General features: G+C 45.5%; 3 protein-coding genes and 1 long non-coding RNA gene across 5 annotated transcripts; 2 read left to right on the forward strand and 2 right to left on the reverse strand.

The window, feature by feature from the left end:
- The first annotated feature begins 1,729 nt into the window (after positions 1 to 1,729).
- LOC109766960 (uncharacterized) lies at positions 1,730 to 4,846 on the forward strand. Its single transcript, XM_020325710.4, has 5 exons — positions 1,730 to 1,945; positions 2,501 to 2,752; positions 3,007 to 3,150; positions 3,259 to 3,984; positions 4,468 to 4,846. The coding sequence occupies exons 1-5, from the start codon at positions 1,832 to 1,834 to the stop codon at positions 4,696 to 4,698; spliced, it is 1,467 nt and encodes a 488-aa protein (XP_020181299.1). The 5' UTR covers positions 1,730 to 1,831; the 3' UTR covers positions 4,699 to 4,846.
- A 672-nt stretch (positions 4,847 to 5,518) lies between these two features.
- LOC109766959 (uncharacterized) lies at positions 5,519 to 10,442 on the reverse strand. 2 transcript variants are annotated; one of them, XM_020325709.4, is made up of 14 exons: positions 10,185 to 10,435; positions 8,685 to 8,796; positions 8,475 to 8,587; positions 8,232 to 8,354; positions 7,888 to 8,093; positions 7,402 to 7,477; positions 7,113 to 7,199; positions 6,921 to 7,001; positions 6,788 to 6,820; positions 6,651 to 6,704; positions 6,512 to 6,553; positions 6,320 to 6,398; positions 6,093 to 6,163; positions 5,519 to 5,949 (listed from the first exon to the last, which is right to left on the reverse strand). In XM_020325709.4, exons 1-14 carry the CDS (start codon positions 10,350 to 10,352, stop codon positions 5,887 to 5,889), a joined length of 1,308 nt encoding a protein of 435 aa, XP_020181298.1. In that variant the 5' UTR covers positions 10,353 to 10,435; the 3' UTR covers positions 5,519 to 5,886. The 2 variants fall into 2 exon arrangements, with proteins under 2 accessions (XP_020181298.1, XP_020181297.1); XM_020325708.4 differs by having other exon boundaries at positions 8,232 to 8,587; positions 10,185 to 10,442.
- On the forward strand, positions 7,415 to 8,277 carry LOC120976776 (uncharacterized). The gene is made up of 4 exons (XR_012182092.1): positions 7,415 to 7,505; positions 7,622 to 7,804; positions 7,902 to 8,057; positions 8,163 to 8,277. It is a non-coding gene; the product is annotated as an uncharacterized lncRNA (long non-coding RNA).
- A 571-nt stretch (positions 10,443 to 11,013) lies between the features above and the next one.
- LOC109766965 (uncharacterized) lies at positions 11,014 to 13,523 on the reverse strand. The gene is made up of 2 exons (XM_020325715.4): positions 12,257 to 13,523; positions 11,014 to 11,454 (listed from the first exon to the last, which is right to left on the reverse strand). The coding sequence occupies exons 1-2, from the start codon at positions 13,472 to 13,474 to the stop codon at positions 11,437 to 11,439; spliced, it is 1,236 nt and encodes a 411-aa protein (XP_020181304.1). The 5' UTR covers positions 13,475 to 13,523; the 3' UTR covers positions 11,014 to 11,436.
- Between the last annotated feature and the right edge of the window lie 2,327 nt (positions 13,524 to 15,850).

Consider the following 15,850-nt stretch of genomic DNA (forward strand, 5'->3'; position numbering starts at 1 on the left):
AGACAAGAAAGGGTGGCCTATCTCTGCAACTCGCCTGATACCAGCAACAACATGACCCTCTCTTTTTTGCTATTTAACATGGGTGTTTTGACTCGGTACAATCCCCTGGCCCAATGTCAAAGCGTTTGCAGTATATGGGCAGAGTCAGGCCAAACATCATGTGTCACTTTAAGCCTGGTATGGTGAAAGCGTTTGCAGGTATCACTTTTCTTTATTGTTGGTTCAATGCAATTTTTGATCTTCAAACCATGGCGTACAATCAGAGGAAGAAGAAGACTTGTATGATTTAATTTTAATTTTTATTGATCGTTCTACGTCTAGTTTGTCTATCCATTGTGTTGGCTTTTGTTTTTCTTAATCTAAGATACCATTTGGGTGTCTTTACTTAACCCCACCCCCCCCCCCCACCCCAAAATGATGGTGGTGTGTAGAAAGAGAACCAAGCCTGCATGTCCATGATGATCTTGTTCTACATTGTAGATGTCAAAGAGACCTTTCCACCCACTGACAACGAGGTGTCCATCTTCTAGCGACGTCGAGTAGGTGGATGATATGTCCGTCTCGTCATATACAATGCTCTCATGTCACCACTACGTTGAGCCTGCGTTTGCTCATGCACCACATGCCCTGAGAGTTGCCGTTGCAAAAACATAATTGGTAATAACATATAAGTATATTTATATAGTAAGCACTCTATTAAATTAAAAAAATACATATGGATAATTAGACATTGAAATCAACACATATACTCTCTCCGTGCCGATGTATTAGTCACAATGCAAAAATCAAATAATCTCAAAACTCTTAAGCGTGATGCATTAACTACTCCATCTTCTCTGTTTTTTGTCACGAAAAAAGAAATCAACCAATAGAAGACGTGAGACGTGTATGTATCTAGTGACTTGAGACTACTTAGCACAATATGGAATGGTCAATTCTCTCCATGCAATGGTATAATTAGCAAATAAATATCAAGTTCTTCATTTTTCCCGGTCACAATGCACAACCTAAAATGGCTAAGGCTAGCCATAGTGGGAGTAACTTAGGTAGTAACCTAACACATCCCAAAACAATTCTGCTTATGTGGTAAGTATTTAATGAGGAAAGAGGTGTTTGTGGTAATATAATATGTTACTATAACATAGCGCTTTCCGAGGCAAAATGAGTCTATGAGCTAATAAATAAAGACATCTACTCGTACTACTACTACTCCCTTCTTTCCGGTTTATAGGGCTTATCTCAAAAAATTTATTTTTTTATTTTATAAGGCTCAATTTGGTTGTTTTCCATCACATGTTCAGATTCCAAGAAAATTAACCAATGATACTTTATGCATGGATGCATGGCAATTAATACATTGGTAAACATAATTTTTTGAAGAAAACAAGAGCATTAATTGGGTGCTTTTGCAAACTACAAAAAGTATTCCATCACTCACCATCTGTCTTGGTTGGTGAGATTTTTGAATTGAGCTCTATAAACGGGAAAGGAGGGAGTATGTTACTTTGCACTATGAATGTAGTAACATAGACTAGTGTCATGCATATGACACTAGTAGTATAAGTTACTCCCCATTGTACCAGCCTAATGCATCGGTATGAGGGAGTAATGCATTCGATGGCGCGTGGCCCATGTTGTATCTGACACGTGTGCCTACGGCGCAAAGGATCCGCTCCCCGCGACACGTGTGCCTGTGTACAGCGGTTAACCTCTGGTAGCATATCCCCCAATCTGCTGTTCGCTGTGTGTCTCCTCCTCTCTTGCTCGCCCGCTCGCGTTCACCACGAAGCGCAATCGCAGCACTCCGCCTCGTCGCTCGGAGCACCGCGCCATGCGCCGCCCATGGAAGCACCCCACCGCGCGCCACGGCGCCGCCGAGCTCTGCTTTCGCGAGGTCGGCGACCTCCTCCCCCGCCGCTTCGCTCGCCGCGCCGCCGCCTCCGAGGTCCCCCTCCCTCCCCCAGTCACTCTCCGCTTCCCTCCCCCCAATCGTGCTTCGATCGATCCATCAGGGGTGCGGATCAGCATAGGTACTAGCCAGCCATGTGCCATTGGCCAGCTGTGGATCGTGCTGCGGAGTGTTCGGGTCGTGGTCTTCTTGCCGTTTTAACTGAGATTTAGTGTTGGGTGGGATTGGGCCACTGCTGATGTTAGCCCACGCAAATTGGCTTCTCGAATTGGTGCTTGGGGATCACAGTCATGCAGGAGTATTATTTTGGTCATTGATTGCCTCTTGCATTGGACTATAACGTGGGTTGTGATGATCGGGGAATGAGTTCATAATGGTATTTTAATACTATGTGACAGAATCTTCTAAATGCAGAGCGGTATCTTGACCTCGTGATTTGGCAATCAAAAGGATCTGATTGAATAGCTTGACCTGAATCCTGAACTGCTCATTAGCTTCTTCCTTATCAAGTACTACTAACAAATAGACTGAATGTGTAATGTATGCATTTATTTTATGCTGTTACTTGCTAATGTAAGTGCTGTCATACAGGAGCTCGTAATGCGCCTCCAGATTCATAGGAAGCTCAACAAGCACACAGGATGCGTGAACACGGTGGGCTTCAATGCCGCTGGTGACACCCTCATATCTGGGTCAGACGATCAGAGGGTAATGCTGTGGGATTGGGACACTGGTGCAGTTAAAATGCAGTTCCATTCGGGCCATGGCGATAATGTATTCCAAGCACGGTTCATGCCTTACACGAATGATCGCACCATCGTCACCTGCTCTGCTGATGGCGAGGTAGATGTGTTAATTTCTCTTTCATATACTCCCTCTGTTCCTAAATGTAAGTCTTTTTAGAGATTCCAACAAGGGACTACATACGGAGCAAAATGAGTGAATCTACACTCTAAAATATGTCTATATACATCCGTATGTTGTAGTCCATTTGAAATCTCTAAAAAGAATTATATTTAGGAACGGAGGGAGTACTTCACATGATGTTTCAGATGGTGATAGTAAGTTCAGAGGTTACAATCTGTTAATTCAATCAGGTGAGAGTTGCCAAGATCCAGGATGGCCGGGATGTGCTTACTTCATTGCTTGGTGAACATGATGGAAGGGCTCACAAGTTGGCTATAGAGCCTGGAAGCCCTTATATTTTCTATAGTTGTGGCGAAGATGGCCATGTCCAACATGTAAGGTCCCAATCCCCAAAACATGCCCTTTCACTCTCATGTGTGCACATGCAACATTTTATCTTTGTATCTGACTGCTTGTAGTTAACCATTTTCACTTCGGTGCAGTTTGATTTGAGGACAGATACAGCCACAGAATTATTCATTTGCAGAAAACCTGTGGCTAAATCAGGATACTCCTCTCATGTCCGTCTTAATGCAATCACAATTGATCCACGGAATCCAAATCTTCTTGCAGTTGCGGGGAACAATTCTTATGCTCGTGTCTATGACATCCGTAAATGCAAGTCGGGTGGATCATCTGATTTCGCTCAGCCATCTGACTGTTATTGTCCACCACATCTTATTGGCAATAAGAATGTTGGAATAACAGGGTTAGCATTCTCTCACCAGAGTGAGTTGCTTGTATCTTACAATGATGAGAATATTTACCTCTTCCCTAAAAATGGTGGGCTGGGACCCGACCCAAAATCATCCGTCAAAATTGGAGGCGGTGAAGGGTCCAACTCAACAGTGTTTGCATCTGGTGAAGATGTTGATCTACCTGCGCCTCAGGTATATGTTGGGCATCGCAATTGTGAGACTGTGAAGGGTGTGACTTTTATTGGGCCAAATCATGAATATGTTGCCAGTGGGTCAGACTGTGGTCGGTTATTTATTTGGAGGAAGAGAGATGGGAAATTTTTACGGGCAATGGAGGGTGATGAATGCATAGTCAATTGTATTGAGCCCCATCCTCATGCTATGACAATTGCAAGCAGTGGAATTGATAATGATGTGAAGCTATGGACTCCCTCTGCCGTTGAACGAGCACGAGTGGTTAATGTTGAGGAGGTAAATCTCCTGCCATTTTATACGTCTCTTATCATCTCAACTTCTAATGGCCTATTATTTTCTATCCTACATGTAACATTAACTTCATAATTTATAATAAACAAATTCAAGAGCTAACTGATAATTAGTTCTTTACCAAGAAAAAAACATCTTGTTTAATCTGTAGAAAGAATTTACAGGACTATATATTCATTCCTCTTGAAAATTCAGCACCCTTCTTTAGCCTTTGAGATGTAAATTCTAGGGTAAATTTGATATATGCCACCACAAACTTTCTAGTTTTGAAATATGCCATTACTATTCTTTGATTTTGAAGCATGCCACTACATCAAAGTTCACAGGCTTTGAAATATGCCATTACTGGACATTAGACAACAATTTACCTTTTTATTCTCATTCCTCTTGGGAAGAAATTTAATTTGTTGGTGTAGATTTTAAGTTGGAACCTTTTGCTTTTATCTTATCATCACATGTATGTTCCAGTTGAAGCCCCGAAAGAGGAAAGCAAAGCTCTGGCAATTTGCCTTGCCGGAGGAATTGGTCTGGCATGTGCTGGCATCACGACGTAGGCAACCAGCAGCTGGAGAAGATTCATCTGAGGATCTTGAAGACAACACAGAATTGCTTAATCTTGTACTGCGAGCTGCAAACAGAGATAACTTGTCTGATGAGAGTGATGAGGATGAAAAAACCTCGGATGGCTCTGGAGAATAGAGGCCAATGATCAATTGTCCTCGGGGGATATTGCAAAATTGTGTATATACAATAATAATTACTCCATTTTCATGGATGATAATAGTATTAGTGTGCCTATGTAACTTGTGATTCTCATCTATGTTATAGATATGTGTGTTTCCAAAAAGGGTATTTTGTTGAGAAAATCGAAATATGGACATAGCGTGCGAGTATCTTCCGAAAATGTGCAACTGAGCAGCTTTGGCGGCACTACTTTTTTAACAGAAAGAAGCAAATACTTTGCAATTACATTTTTTTTTTGGAAAATTGCACCTGTGTTCTTCAATGTCCCACACTTGCATGAGTAACCTTGTTTGGTTTGTTTCCACTTTGCTTGCTAAGCATCTTGTTTGATTCATATCTGTTGCTTGTTAAGCTATAATGGTCTGATGAAGAGGATCTTGAAAATTGATATTGATATAAGTTCATCTGTGTTATTTGGTCCAATTTGGAATAATTGCTAGATGTATAATTTGAAGTTGTTTGTTTCTTTCGAACTTACTTAATATTTCACTGTGCAGCAGATCAACTTGGGTTTACAGAATTGGATGTTAATGCAGTTGTGGAGAAGAAAAAAGACAAGAAATCCTGCACTAACAGGTCAGTGACCCACATAACTTTATTCCTCTAATTTGAATGTTATGTTTGTTAGGACATAACGTGTGACAGAAAAATCAATGTAAAACATTTAGTACCATCAATATGCATTCCGTGCAAAAGGTCTGTTTCTTGCACAACGATTGTGCTAACTATGCATACTTGGTTTACTCCAGCCTTACACTCGCAACTAATTAGCTATGTCGAATCAACCTTGTACTTGTAGTGTCAGTTATTGAGTACAGTTTACAAACTGAAGCCTGTGGCTCTGCTTCTACTTTTGATACTTTACACCACTATTTGCTGCCCTATTGTCAACTGCACGGGATGGAACAGCTACCTTTATTTGACCTTGTACTTGTAGTGTCAGTTACCGAATACAATTTACAAACTGAAGCCTGTGGATCTGCTTCTACTTTTGATACTTTACACCACTATTTGCTGTCCCTATTTGTCAATTGCAGAGGATGGAACAGCTACCTTAATTGACCACGGCTATTGATACTGAGTAAGAGTATTAGCATTATAGGCATCTACCATCTGTACATCGACATGTATTCAGTAGTTCTTCTATCTGGTATCTGGCTGAACCTCTGCTGGCCTCATATTAATGCTCATTGTGAGTGCCACCAACTGCAAGAATGTACAATAGAAAATATAAGTCAATATCAACTACTTAGGAGTTCATATATAAAAATCAAGAAATATATACTAAACAAAAAGTGTGCAGTAAGGTTTTAACCATATTCGTAGCAATGTTCAATTAGGGAGCCTACCGTAGCAAATCCAGCACAAGCCAGGCTGAAACCTCTGAAGTTGAAAGGTGCGGTCTCTGATAGGAACCATGCTGTCAAACCAATGAAAAAAAAAACGTTATAGCTAATGACATCTTTGGCTAAGCTCATGGGCAGTGGCATAGGGATGAAACAAGTAAGAAGGACATGCAAGACATAATCTGTTGTGAGTTTAGATGTGTTAAGCAAAGATAATGACAGATGCTTACCTGTGAGCGGAGTAAAAACTAGAGGAGATATGACACTTGCAGTTGAGCTGATTCCTGTAATACAGCCTTGAACCATTCCCTAAAATAAACATTGGAAAATAGAAACTGATTTACAAAGGGTATCTAATATCTTAGTGGGAATAAGCAGCTTCATTTAGTCATGGATTAAATTATATACATTTAGATTAGTACCTGCTCAGAAGGCCCTACTTTTTTTGATACAATGCTCCTTATCTGTTAAAGAATATAATCAATAGAAACAAACTATTGACATGGTTACATGAACCGAAAATAAAAGCAAAAGAGGCAATCGCTGATAGATATTACTCACACAAGGGCCGACCAAAATGCTTAGAATCACACAGCTTGCAGCAAGATAAGGGACCTTCAACAAAACATAAAAATTTACATGACTAATACCAAAAAATAGCCATCATTCACAATACCACCATTTGATCAGTTGCATACCCAGAATGACCATGCAATGCTGTATAGGAATCCCTGCAAGATGCATGCTAGATCAAATCACATTGGCAAGTTGTTCTTGCAGGAGAATTATATAAGAAAAAATAACAGGACTATGCCATAACAACGCCCTTACATGCACGCAGCTCCCTGTAAGTGCCACGACAAGTAGCTTCTGCTCACCCAGCTTCGGCGCTAAGAGAGGCATCACGGTCAGCTGCATAGAAAATAAATCGTAAACTGCTTTTGCCGCACCAAGTGAAATCGAGCACATAATCGATCATAAATTGAACATGTAGTAGGTAAATATTGCTAAATGAACTCGTACCTGTGAGAAACTTCCTGTAATGCCAATAATAAGCAACAAATTAGCATATTGGTTCTTGGTATAGTGGAATTGGGCCTTCAGGAAATACTGCATTTGTGATTGTATCACAAAAGACAACAGTTAGAAGCATTTTCAGATATCCATGAAGTATAGTTGAAAAACATACAAGAGATAGATTGTCCATGATCCCAGCTTATCGAGTTCTTCAAAGAGGAACCTTCGTGTAGAATTTACAACATTGTAGTTTACATGTATGTTGAAAAGTATTTTGGTGGATAAAATGTAGTACCAGTAATGCAGTTTGCAGGCCTGTTTCGCCAAGGCCATGGAAAAATGTGACGACCGCTGCTCTCGTGAAAGTTGAGCTGCAAGTAGTTTGCAGGCATTCAGCTGGTAATCCGAGGTTAATATCTTAGTACAGTTTCTTTTCTAAGAATATAGATAGGAGGAACTAAGCTATCCTTTTTTTTTCATAGAAGAGTATATATCAGTGTATTTTTCATTGATAGGTCTGGTTTCCACAGCAAGATAATGCACATCATCATGTTGGATGAAAGCTAAAGAAACTCAATTCATTGCTAATCCTTATACACCAAGCGGAAGGAGTTGGTGATGACAGAACTGGTGAGCTGGGAGTCTTAGCCTGTTTAACAGAAAGAGAAAACCCTGTTCGCTTACTTGAACTGTCAAAGGTTAGTACAGTTTCTACTCTCCGTTGAGCCAACGAGCAGGCTAATTTTGCAATCTTTCAAGCTAAGAAAGGCATGCATGCCACCTGCTGGTTAGAAGGGTGGCCATCTCCAACAGCGACGGCGCCTTCCGGAGAGGCGGGAGCCTCGGCGACGCCTCCTCGGGGCTAGAGGAGGGAGGAAAGAGCAGGCGCGAGGCCTCCTCCTCGCGCAGCAGCGAGGCTCCGCGGTCCGTCTCCTGGACGAAGGCCCTCAGGTACACCGCCGCAGCAACCGACGCCAACGTCGCCACCTGCAGAGCACAAACAGTTTTTTTTTTAGGGTAGCAGAGCACAAACAGTTTTTTTTTTTTTGAGGGTAGCAGAGCACAAACAGATGAAGAAACAACCTATGTGGCGGATGCAAACGCACGAGGCGCACGTAAACATACCTGGAACGTAGAGGACACGGAGAGGAAGCGGGCCGCGATGGTGCCGCCTACGAAGCCTGCGGTGCAGACGCCGGAGAACACCCCGAAGGCCGCCGCTCGCCGCCCCTCGGGCACCTTGTCGGCCTGCACGACACGCGGAGAAAGAGAGAGCAATCCATGCATTGCATCCAGCTGAGCTCCAGTCATGTATGGAAATATTGGAAAAAACTTAAAGTTGGCGAGAGAGGCGATGGAGCTGGTTACCACGTAGGCGAGCGAGAGGCACATCATGGCGCCCTCGGAGACCATCGCCGTCAGCGTCTTGGCGATGTAGAAGGCGTAGAAGTATGGCCTCGTCTGGTTAAAAGCCATGATGGCTAGCCGACACGAAAGGAAACGAAAAGGTGATCAGTATTAAATTCCACTTGCAGCCTGTGGCTGTGGGTGACGTGAAAGATTAACTCATGAGTTTACCCAGTGGAACGATGGACAGGGTCGCCGGGAGAGCGAGCAGCGCCTTGCGGCCGTATCTATCGGAGAGGTTGCCGATGACCGGCGTGACCACCAGCGCACCCAGCCCGGTGATCTGCAGCGATTTTTATTCAGGTGAGAATGAATTGTCACCGGCCCACACTCGCAGTATGCTTGTACACGCTGGCTTCTGCTTGTCCTGTGGCGCCCACTCGCTGATTCTTGTACTGCTAGAGCGACCCGTCATCGGTGCAAGTTAGCGTCAAAAAAAGATCAGGGGCACGCGTCGCTGATGGACACTATTACCACATAGCACGACACAGTCTAGCAAGTTGTCTGGTGCTGGCAACTGCGGAGTGCGGGCCACAGTAGCCACGCGCATTTTCAGTGCCGTCACACGCAGCACATTCGCAAGTTGTGCGACGTGCAGCCCCGTGTCTCGTTTTCTCCCTCCGCTTTCGGGGCAAAGCCTTCACGAAGAAGAAAAAGGAGAAAAGAAAAGGGCTAAAGAATGAGGGCTGCTTGGGTTAGTTTTCCTGTCTATATTTATTTATCTGATGACACTGGTAGTAGTAGTAGTAGTCAGTACCAACGACTTTTCTTGTGTCTCAACTCTCAACCATACTACTACTACTTGGGAAGCAATGCTCCTAGCTTTTGACGCCAGGGAGAGCTGCAAGATCTACTCACAAAAGTGTATCGTCGGGTTCCCTCAAGAAAAGGAGAGCGTGGTCGGTGCGAGCGTGCGACATTTACGACGGTTGGCCGACGACAAAAGCGAGATCTCGCGGGTGCGTAGTCGTATCGCCGTGTAACGCACCGGCCACACCGATCGATCGCACCCAAGACGAGACACTGGACTGCTGCTAGCTCAAAGTCAGGGCGACCGCCCGACGCGACGGCGAGGGACCCGTCACCGTTCGCCGGGTCGACGGACGGACGGTGCGCATATGACGAGAGCAAACTTGTTACATTCAATGGCTCACGGAAATCCTAGGCCGGTTTTCCTAGGAATCGGGGAGGTTTCCCAGGTTCCAGACGGCGGCCAGAAGCAACTATTCCACACACATGGGACTGTGGTGGAGGTTAGCTTCATCTGACGGTGGAGGCTAGCTAGAAGCAAAGGCAGGAAGCGTGCGTAGTGGGGCTTCCGCTTCCACTCTCCTCTCCCTGTCCCTTCATGCCATCCCCGTGTGGCCCTGGCCGTGCTCCTTCCTACAGTCTTACCAGCCTCACGTACTGCTCAAGCGAGAACACAGGAAGAAGCCAACGAACATAGCAAACATACAGGATACGGCCACACCATATTGATCCGATATCTCCTAGCACAAGGGGGGCAGCAGGCAAGCAGCAGCTCGGCGCCTGGCAAGCACGCGGGAGCTAAAGTCTAGCTGGATCACCTCACCTGGACTCGGCTGAAGCCTAGCTCAAAAAGCTGCATGCGTATACGAGGAGCCAAGAAACGGATGCGGAGAGGTGCACGCATGGGATGGGAGTACGTACGGCTTGCTGCAGGCCGGTGAGGTAGATGGCGAGGGAGCACTGGTCTTGGCCGGGGCAGAGCGCCGCCATGGTCACGTCGGTGATCACCGGCGCCACCATGAAGGCGCCCACGCAGAAGAGGAAGGCGAACACCAGCAGGTGCCCCAGCTCCGCCGCGGCCTCCTTCATCTTCAGCTTTACCAATGGATGAACCCTTCCCCCCTCTCCCTCTCTCCTCTCCTATGTCTATGCTGCTTGACGTGCCTTTGGGCCTTTCCCCCCACTCACACTCCTCCCTCTTTATATGCTCCTCCTGGCCGGCTACATGACAGGACATGCACAAAGTACTTACTGCTAACTTGCTAGATAATTAACTGTAATTAAGCACCAGTGACTTCTCGGGCCGTACATAGATCGACGTGGTTAAATCGACAAGGCAGGAAAAGAAGCAAAGTAGATCGATAAAGGTGGAGCATATTTATTTCCGATCAACACAGATATATAGAGCATATTGGAATATGATTTCCTTCAAGTTTAGTCTAAAGAAATATAGTGACAAAGTGGAGAAGCTAGTAAAGCATGTACGTGACAAAATGAAAGGCGGTTTGGTTGGCTCTGAAGGAAAGAGATGTGTCTGGTGCCTCCGCTTTCGCTTTCATACGCTTCAATGGTACACAGAGAAAACTCTTGACTCTTTTCGTTTTACATGACCCCCAAAGTCCAAAACGCTACAAATATCTATTCCTCGACCGAAAGAGCGCGCACCGGCGTCATTCCAGTTCATGCAACTCCGATGCTCACGCGATCGTTCATTAGTGCATCCCAGATCTTTGCGGGTTAAAAAAAATAGTTCTAAGAGGAGATAATTAATAGTATTATCCTTAATTATCCGTATGAAACGCAACAGATATCTCTCCAGTGAAAAATTGAGCAACGGCATGGCATAACTTCATCTCAGATCTTTGGGGTTTTTTTCTAAAAGTATATTGATAGTTCTAAGGGAAGATAATTAATTCCACTTCTGGCCCAAGTCTAGCATGTTGTAGCCATATCTTGCAATTCCACTTCTAGCCCAGTCATGCTATGATGCATGAAAGAACTTGGAACAGACTTTCTTCTTCTACGCCTCAGGGAGCATATGAATGGTGCAGCGCAGCAACGAGTACATGTTGCTTCAGTAGTTTCATCAAGCTCTGTAGCATCAAAGAACTTGTACAGATGTTCCTTTTTTTGTGTGCGTATGAATGATGCAGCGCGCTGAGCACATGTCCCTTCAGTAGTTTCTGGTGGGCTGCAAAAAAAAAAAAAAAAAATCATGCAATCAGCTACCCTGGATAAACTGGTTTTGCAGAATTCGAAAAACAAGATTAACATGGAATTTGACTTTCTTCTGGCAATCCATATGACACCACTAGTTATCAGTTACCATCCTGCATGCTTTTTTGCTTTATCATCACAAGTCAAAATCTGGATCGCCTCTAGAGATTGTTATGCCCGCATGTACAAATGTACTTATCAGTCTCAATATCCCAACTGCGAATCGTAGAGAGGATGAATTTCTAATTACGCGTACTTATAGAAGTAATGGAACACGAACTCTAGCAAATTAATTAATTTCATCCATGTCAATTTTACGTTTCATATATAATCAGGGCCAGCATGCCGCTTAACATTTACTATATGATAAACCATTTAATACATTAATACATATTATGAGAGAAAGGGAGGATGAATTTCTAACTACGCGTACTTATAAAAGTAATGGAACACAAACTCTAGCAAATTAATTAATTTCATCCATGTCAATTTTAGTTTGATATATAATCAGGGTCAGCATGCCGTTTAACATTTATACGATAAACCATTTAATACATTAATACATATTATGAGAGAAAGGTAGATAATAATAGTCGTTCAAAGCACACTAGAAACAAGTCATTTCCCACTTGACAATCTATAAATGTTGCTGATCTCTGTTTTCATAAATATACTACCCTGTCAGATCTCCATGAGATATAAGGGTGCGATAAAAGTAGGAAATTTTGTATATCTGCAGAAGACGACCTGTCAAGGACCTTGATTCAAGGACTCACCTCGTTGAGCAGCAGAGAAGGAGGCCACGCCATGATGTAGGGATACAAACTCTCAGGGTAAAGGACAGTGCAGAGCTTATTCAGCTTTGCTGTTTCTAGGCAGAAGGATAGGAACAAGCCAGGCAAATCGCGATCCGGTTCACAGTAAGTAGACAAGTACACAAAGCCATTGACAATCGCCAGAACCTTCAGCGCGATATGATCATTGTCGAAACAGTGATCGTGCGCATGAATGTCCTGCTCTAACGGAAAGGTCTTGTGCTGCGTCCATCTCTCGACACCATCATCGTCGGTTCTCCGGAACCAAACCACAAGTGTGAGTTTGACAGTGCCGATGATACAGAGCTTCCCATCCTTGGTCTCACCAGCCGTGAGCGCTCCTTGCCCTTCGATGTGTGGAGGCAGGTCGATCCGAGAGAAGTGCAATGTCGAGGTGTTCAGCACGCGCGCAAGGGCTCGGCTCCCGTCTGTCCAGTAGATGGACCCGTTCACCAGCGTCCCGTTGCCAGAACACTTCTCGTTGTCGTCCCCAGGCTGCAAGGCAGGCTGCATGGCCGCGGCCTCCAGAAACGGGAAGACCTGCCACTCCCCGGTCTCTGATGAGAGGACGGCGGCCTGCGCCCCGCAAGCTTCGTGGCAGACGCAGATGACGCGGAACGGGCCGCGGTCTTCGTCGGAGGGGAGGACGTGGTACTCGACGTACATGTCTTCGCAGATCTCGCCGGGCGGCCTGGGGAAGAGATCCAGGGCTCGTGTGAGGGGGTTGTAGACGGCCATGTGCCCGGTTTTGTAGCTGACGAGGACGACGCGCCCGTCGTGGCAGCCCTGGATTACCCACTCGGGGGCGACGCCCTCGATCTCGTCGGGGAGGCGGGTGAGGAGGAAATCGCCGCCGCGGACGGCCGCGGCAAGGTCCGGGTCAGAGTGCAGGCGGAGCGGGCGGAAAGCGGGAGTGTCGGACTCGAAGACGTCGAGGAACACGCCGAGGAGCGGGGCCGAGTGGAGCTCGCGGAAGCGGCGGCGGAAGGCGGGGGATGAGCGGACGGCGCGGAGAGAGGCGCGGCAGGTGAGGGCGGCGCGGACGAGGGTGGGGAGGGAGGGGAGGCGGAGGAATATCTCCCGCAGCAGGTCGTCGCCGAGGGCGCATATGGTGGTCGGATCGGCCGCTGGGGATTTCTGCTTCTTCGGTAGCGGCGGCGGCGGCGGCTCGCATGCCATGGCGCGCGACACAGCAAAAGAGAAGGAGGGCTCTTTTTTTTTGAGACAAAGAGAAGGAGGGCTGTGATCTCGTTTCAAGCCAGAAGGTAGGAGAGCAAGGGCCGTGGGCCCAGAAAGCCCGTCGAAACGCGAGTGACCGGGTTATGGGCCCAGTTGCTATAGTAGAATGCCGAGTGAATTGCACATGCGGTCCATGTAGTCGCTGGTTTGGTCTAAAACAGTCCTGGAGCTTGCGTGTTGCCTCGTTACGGTCCTCAAACTTGCCAATATGGTCCATCGACGGTCCTCAGGCGGGTCCCACGTACGTATCATCTACGCGTCCAGCCACGGCAGCACAGGCCGACGCGGGCCGAATCAGTTTTTTGCAATGCGGCCCGTTACTTTGAGAAGAATACAGCCCGCAGTACATCCTCTCAGGCTGGACGTACGCTGATTGAAACGACGAACAGGGGCGGCGGCGGTTGGATTTGATCGGAGGCGATCGGCGAGGAGATAGCAACCATTTTGAGAGAAACTAGGAGGCGATCGGCGACGGTGGCGAGGACATAGCCACCGTGAGTCGCCATCGGTGGCGATGGCTCCCGTCCGGCGGCATGATAGGGTGGCCCCGTGCCCAAATATGGTATCTCATAGCACCATTTTTTCAGATGTGTTTTTTAATCCAAGCGGAGGATTTTCATTGGAGTTGCGGGCATTACATGTTCTAGGATCAATAGTTAGGAGTGAGGCTGCTGTTTCCTTTTCATGAACAGAAGTGAAGGTTTCATTGTTCTTGGCTTTCCATTGGTAGTATCTGATGAAACTGATAGTATACTCAAATATTCTAGCAGAAGCATCAAGTTCATGGGCCATTCTGTTACACACCCTCTTGAGTGCACTGATCAAAACCTCCTTAAACTCTTCATTAAACCCTCTCATAATCAACTAGCGGGTATGGAGCAGATTGGTTTACCACGGAGGGATTCAGAAGTGCTGCCACCTCAGAGCAATCAGTTTCCACACACAGCCAGCTGATGTACACTTTACTAACTTTTGACAGGCCACAAATTATTGAACTCAACTCTGCTTCTTCAGGGCTATTACATTTTGGCAGGCGTCTGCAAATAGACAGGCCCACTTGGCCTTTTTTATCTATGAATATTACACCAGCACTCGCCTCTTTGGTGCTCGCAAGAACCATTTGGTTTTTTTTCAGAACCATCACATCTGCTGCTTAGTTTGATTCCCATAGCTGATTTGGTTAAGGTTTTCATGTACAATTATGTTTATTTTGAGGCTCTGCACTGTTCTGGTCATCAGTTTAGTTCAACTTGTTACTGATTGTGTTCGGGTTTCGATCAGCATAGGATTTCAGTACGTATGAACTGATAATTTTGATTTTTCTTTGTTTGTCAGGACATGAGACTGATCACTTCACTATAGCTCAAGAGGAGAAATTTGCACTTGCCGAGGCGAAAAGGTTAGCTATGCAAGCAAAAAAGGGAGAAGCGGCAGAGGCAAAACAACGGAAGGCAGAAGAAGAAAAAAAGGATTCAAGAAGAGAAGAAGAGAGAGGCAGAGGAAGCATGCGCAAGGGAGGAAAGTCAGTTCATTTTCATGCAACAAGAGGAGCAGGAAAGGCAGCAGAGATGGAGAGAATATCAGCAGCGAGAGGAGCAAGCAAGGCAAAAGACTGCTCCACAAAGTGAAGAGGAGGTTGGTAGGGCTCAAGATGCTCCAGCAAGGCAAGAGCTTAATAGGGCTCAATTTGCTACAGCAAGGCTAAACCACACTCATGAGAAAAAAAAAGCTAGATGATATGAAAGCATTGAGGTTAATGGCTGATGAGGAGAGGTACAGGGCATGGCTGCAAAAACAAGACGAGATGGAGCAAGCAAACAGTCAACAAGGCACTTCCAACAAAAGAACTCTTCCCAGTCAGCAAAACACTCAATTTAAGATGCCAAGAAAAGTTAGAATGTTTGATTATCTCAAGGAGTAGTTTACTTCATTGTGATGTGCCAATTTCAGTTTATTTTGGACCACTATAAGTAATTGAAACTATGTTTATTTTGTCACATATTCTCATGAACTGATCATGTGTAGTGTTCATGAGCATGTGTGCCAATTTTTTGTTCAGGCTACAAAACTCATCACAATCATAGCACTGATCACAACACAGTACGTACTATGCAATTACCAAAATATCACAGACAGCCCAGATCATCTGGCTTAACTAACATATTTCACTGCATTTTGTGCATTTTGTCCACTGAAATTCAGAACAGTACTGCATCTTGTGCAGACAGTGCCTCCCCGCAGCTGGTCCAGGCTTCCGGACGACGTCTGACAGCAGCGACGCACGGACGTATATCGTGCCGGAATCCTCCAGCAGCA

The sequence above is a fragment of the Aegilops tauschii genome, chromosome 1 (genome assembly GCF_002575655.3).
Source record: "Aegilops tauschii subsp. strangulata cultivar AL8/78 chromosome 1, Aet v6.0, whole genome shotgun sequence".
Classification (NCBI taxonomy): Eukaryota; Viridiplantae; Streptophyta; class Magnoliopsida; order Poales; family Poaceae; genus Aegilops; species Aegilops tauschii.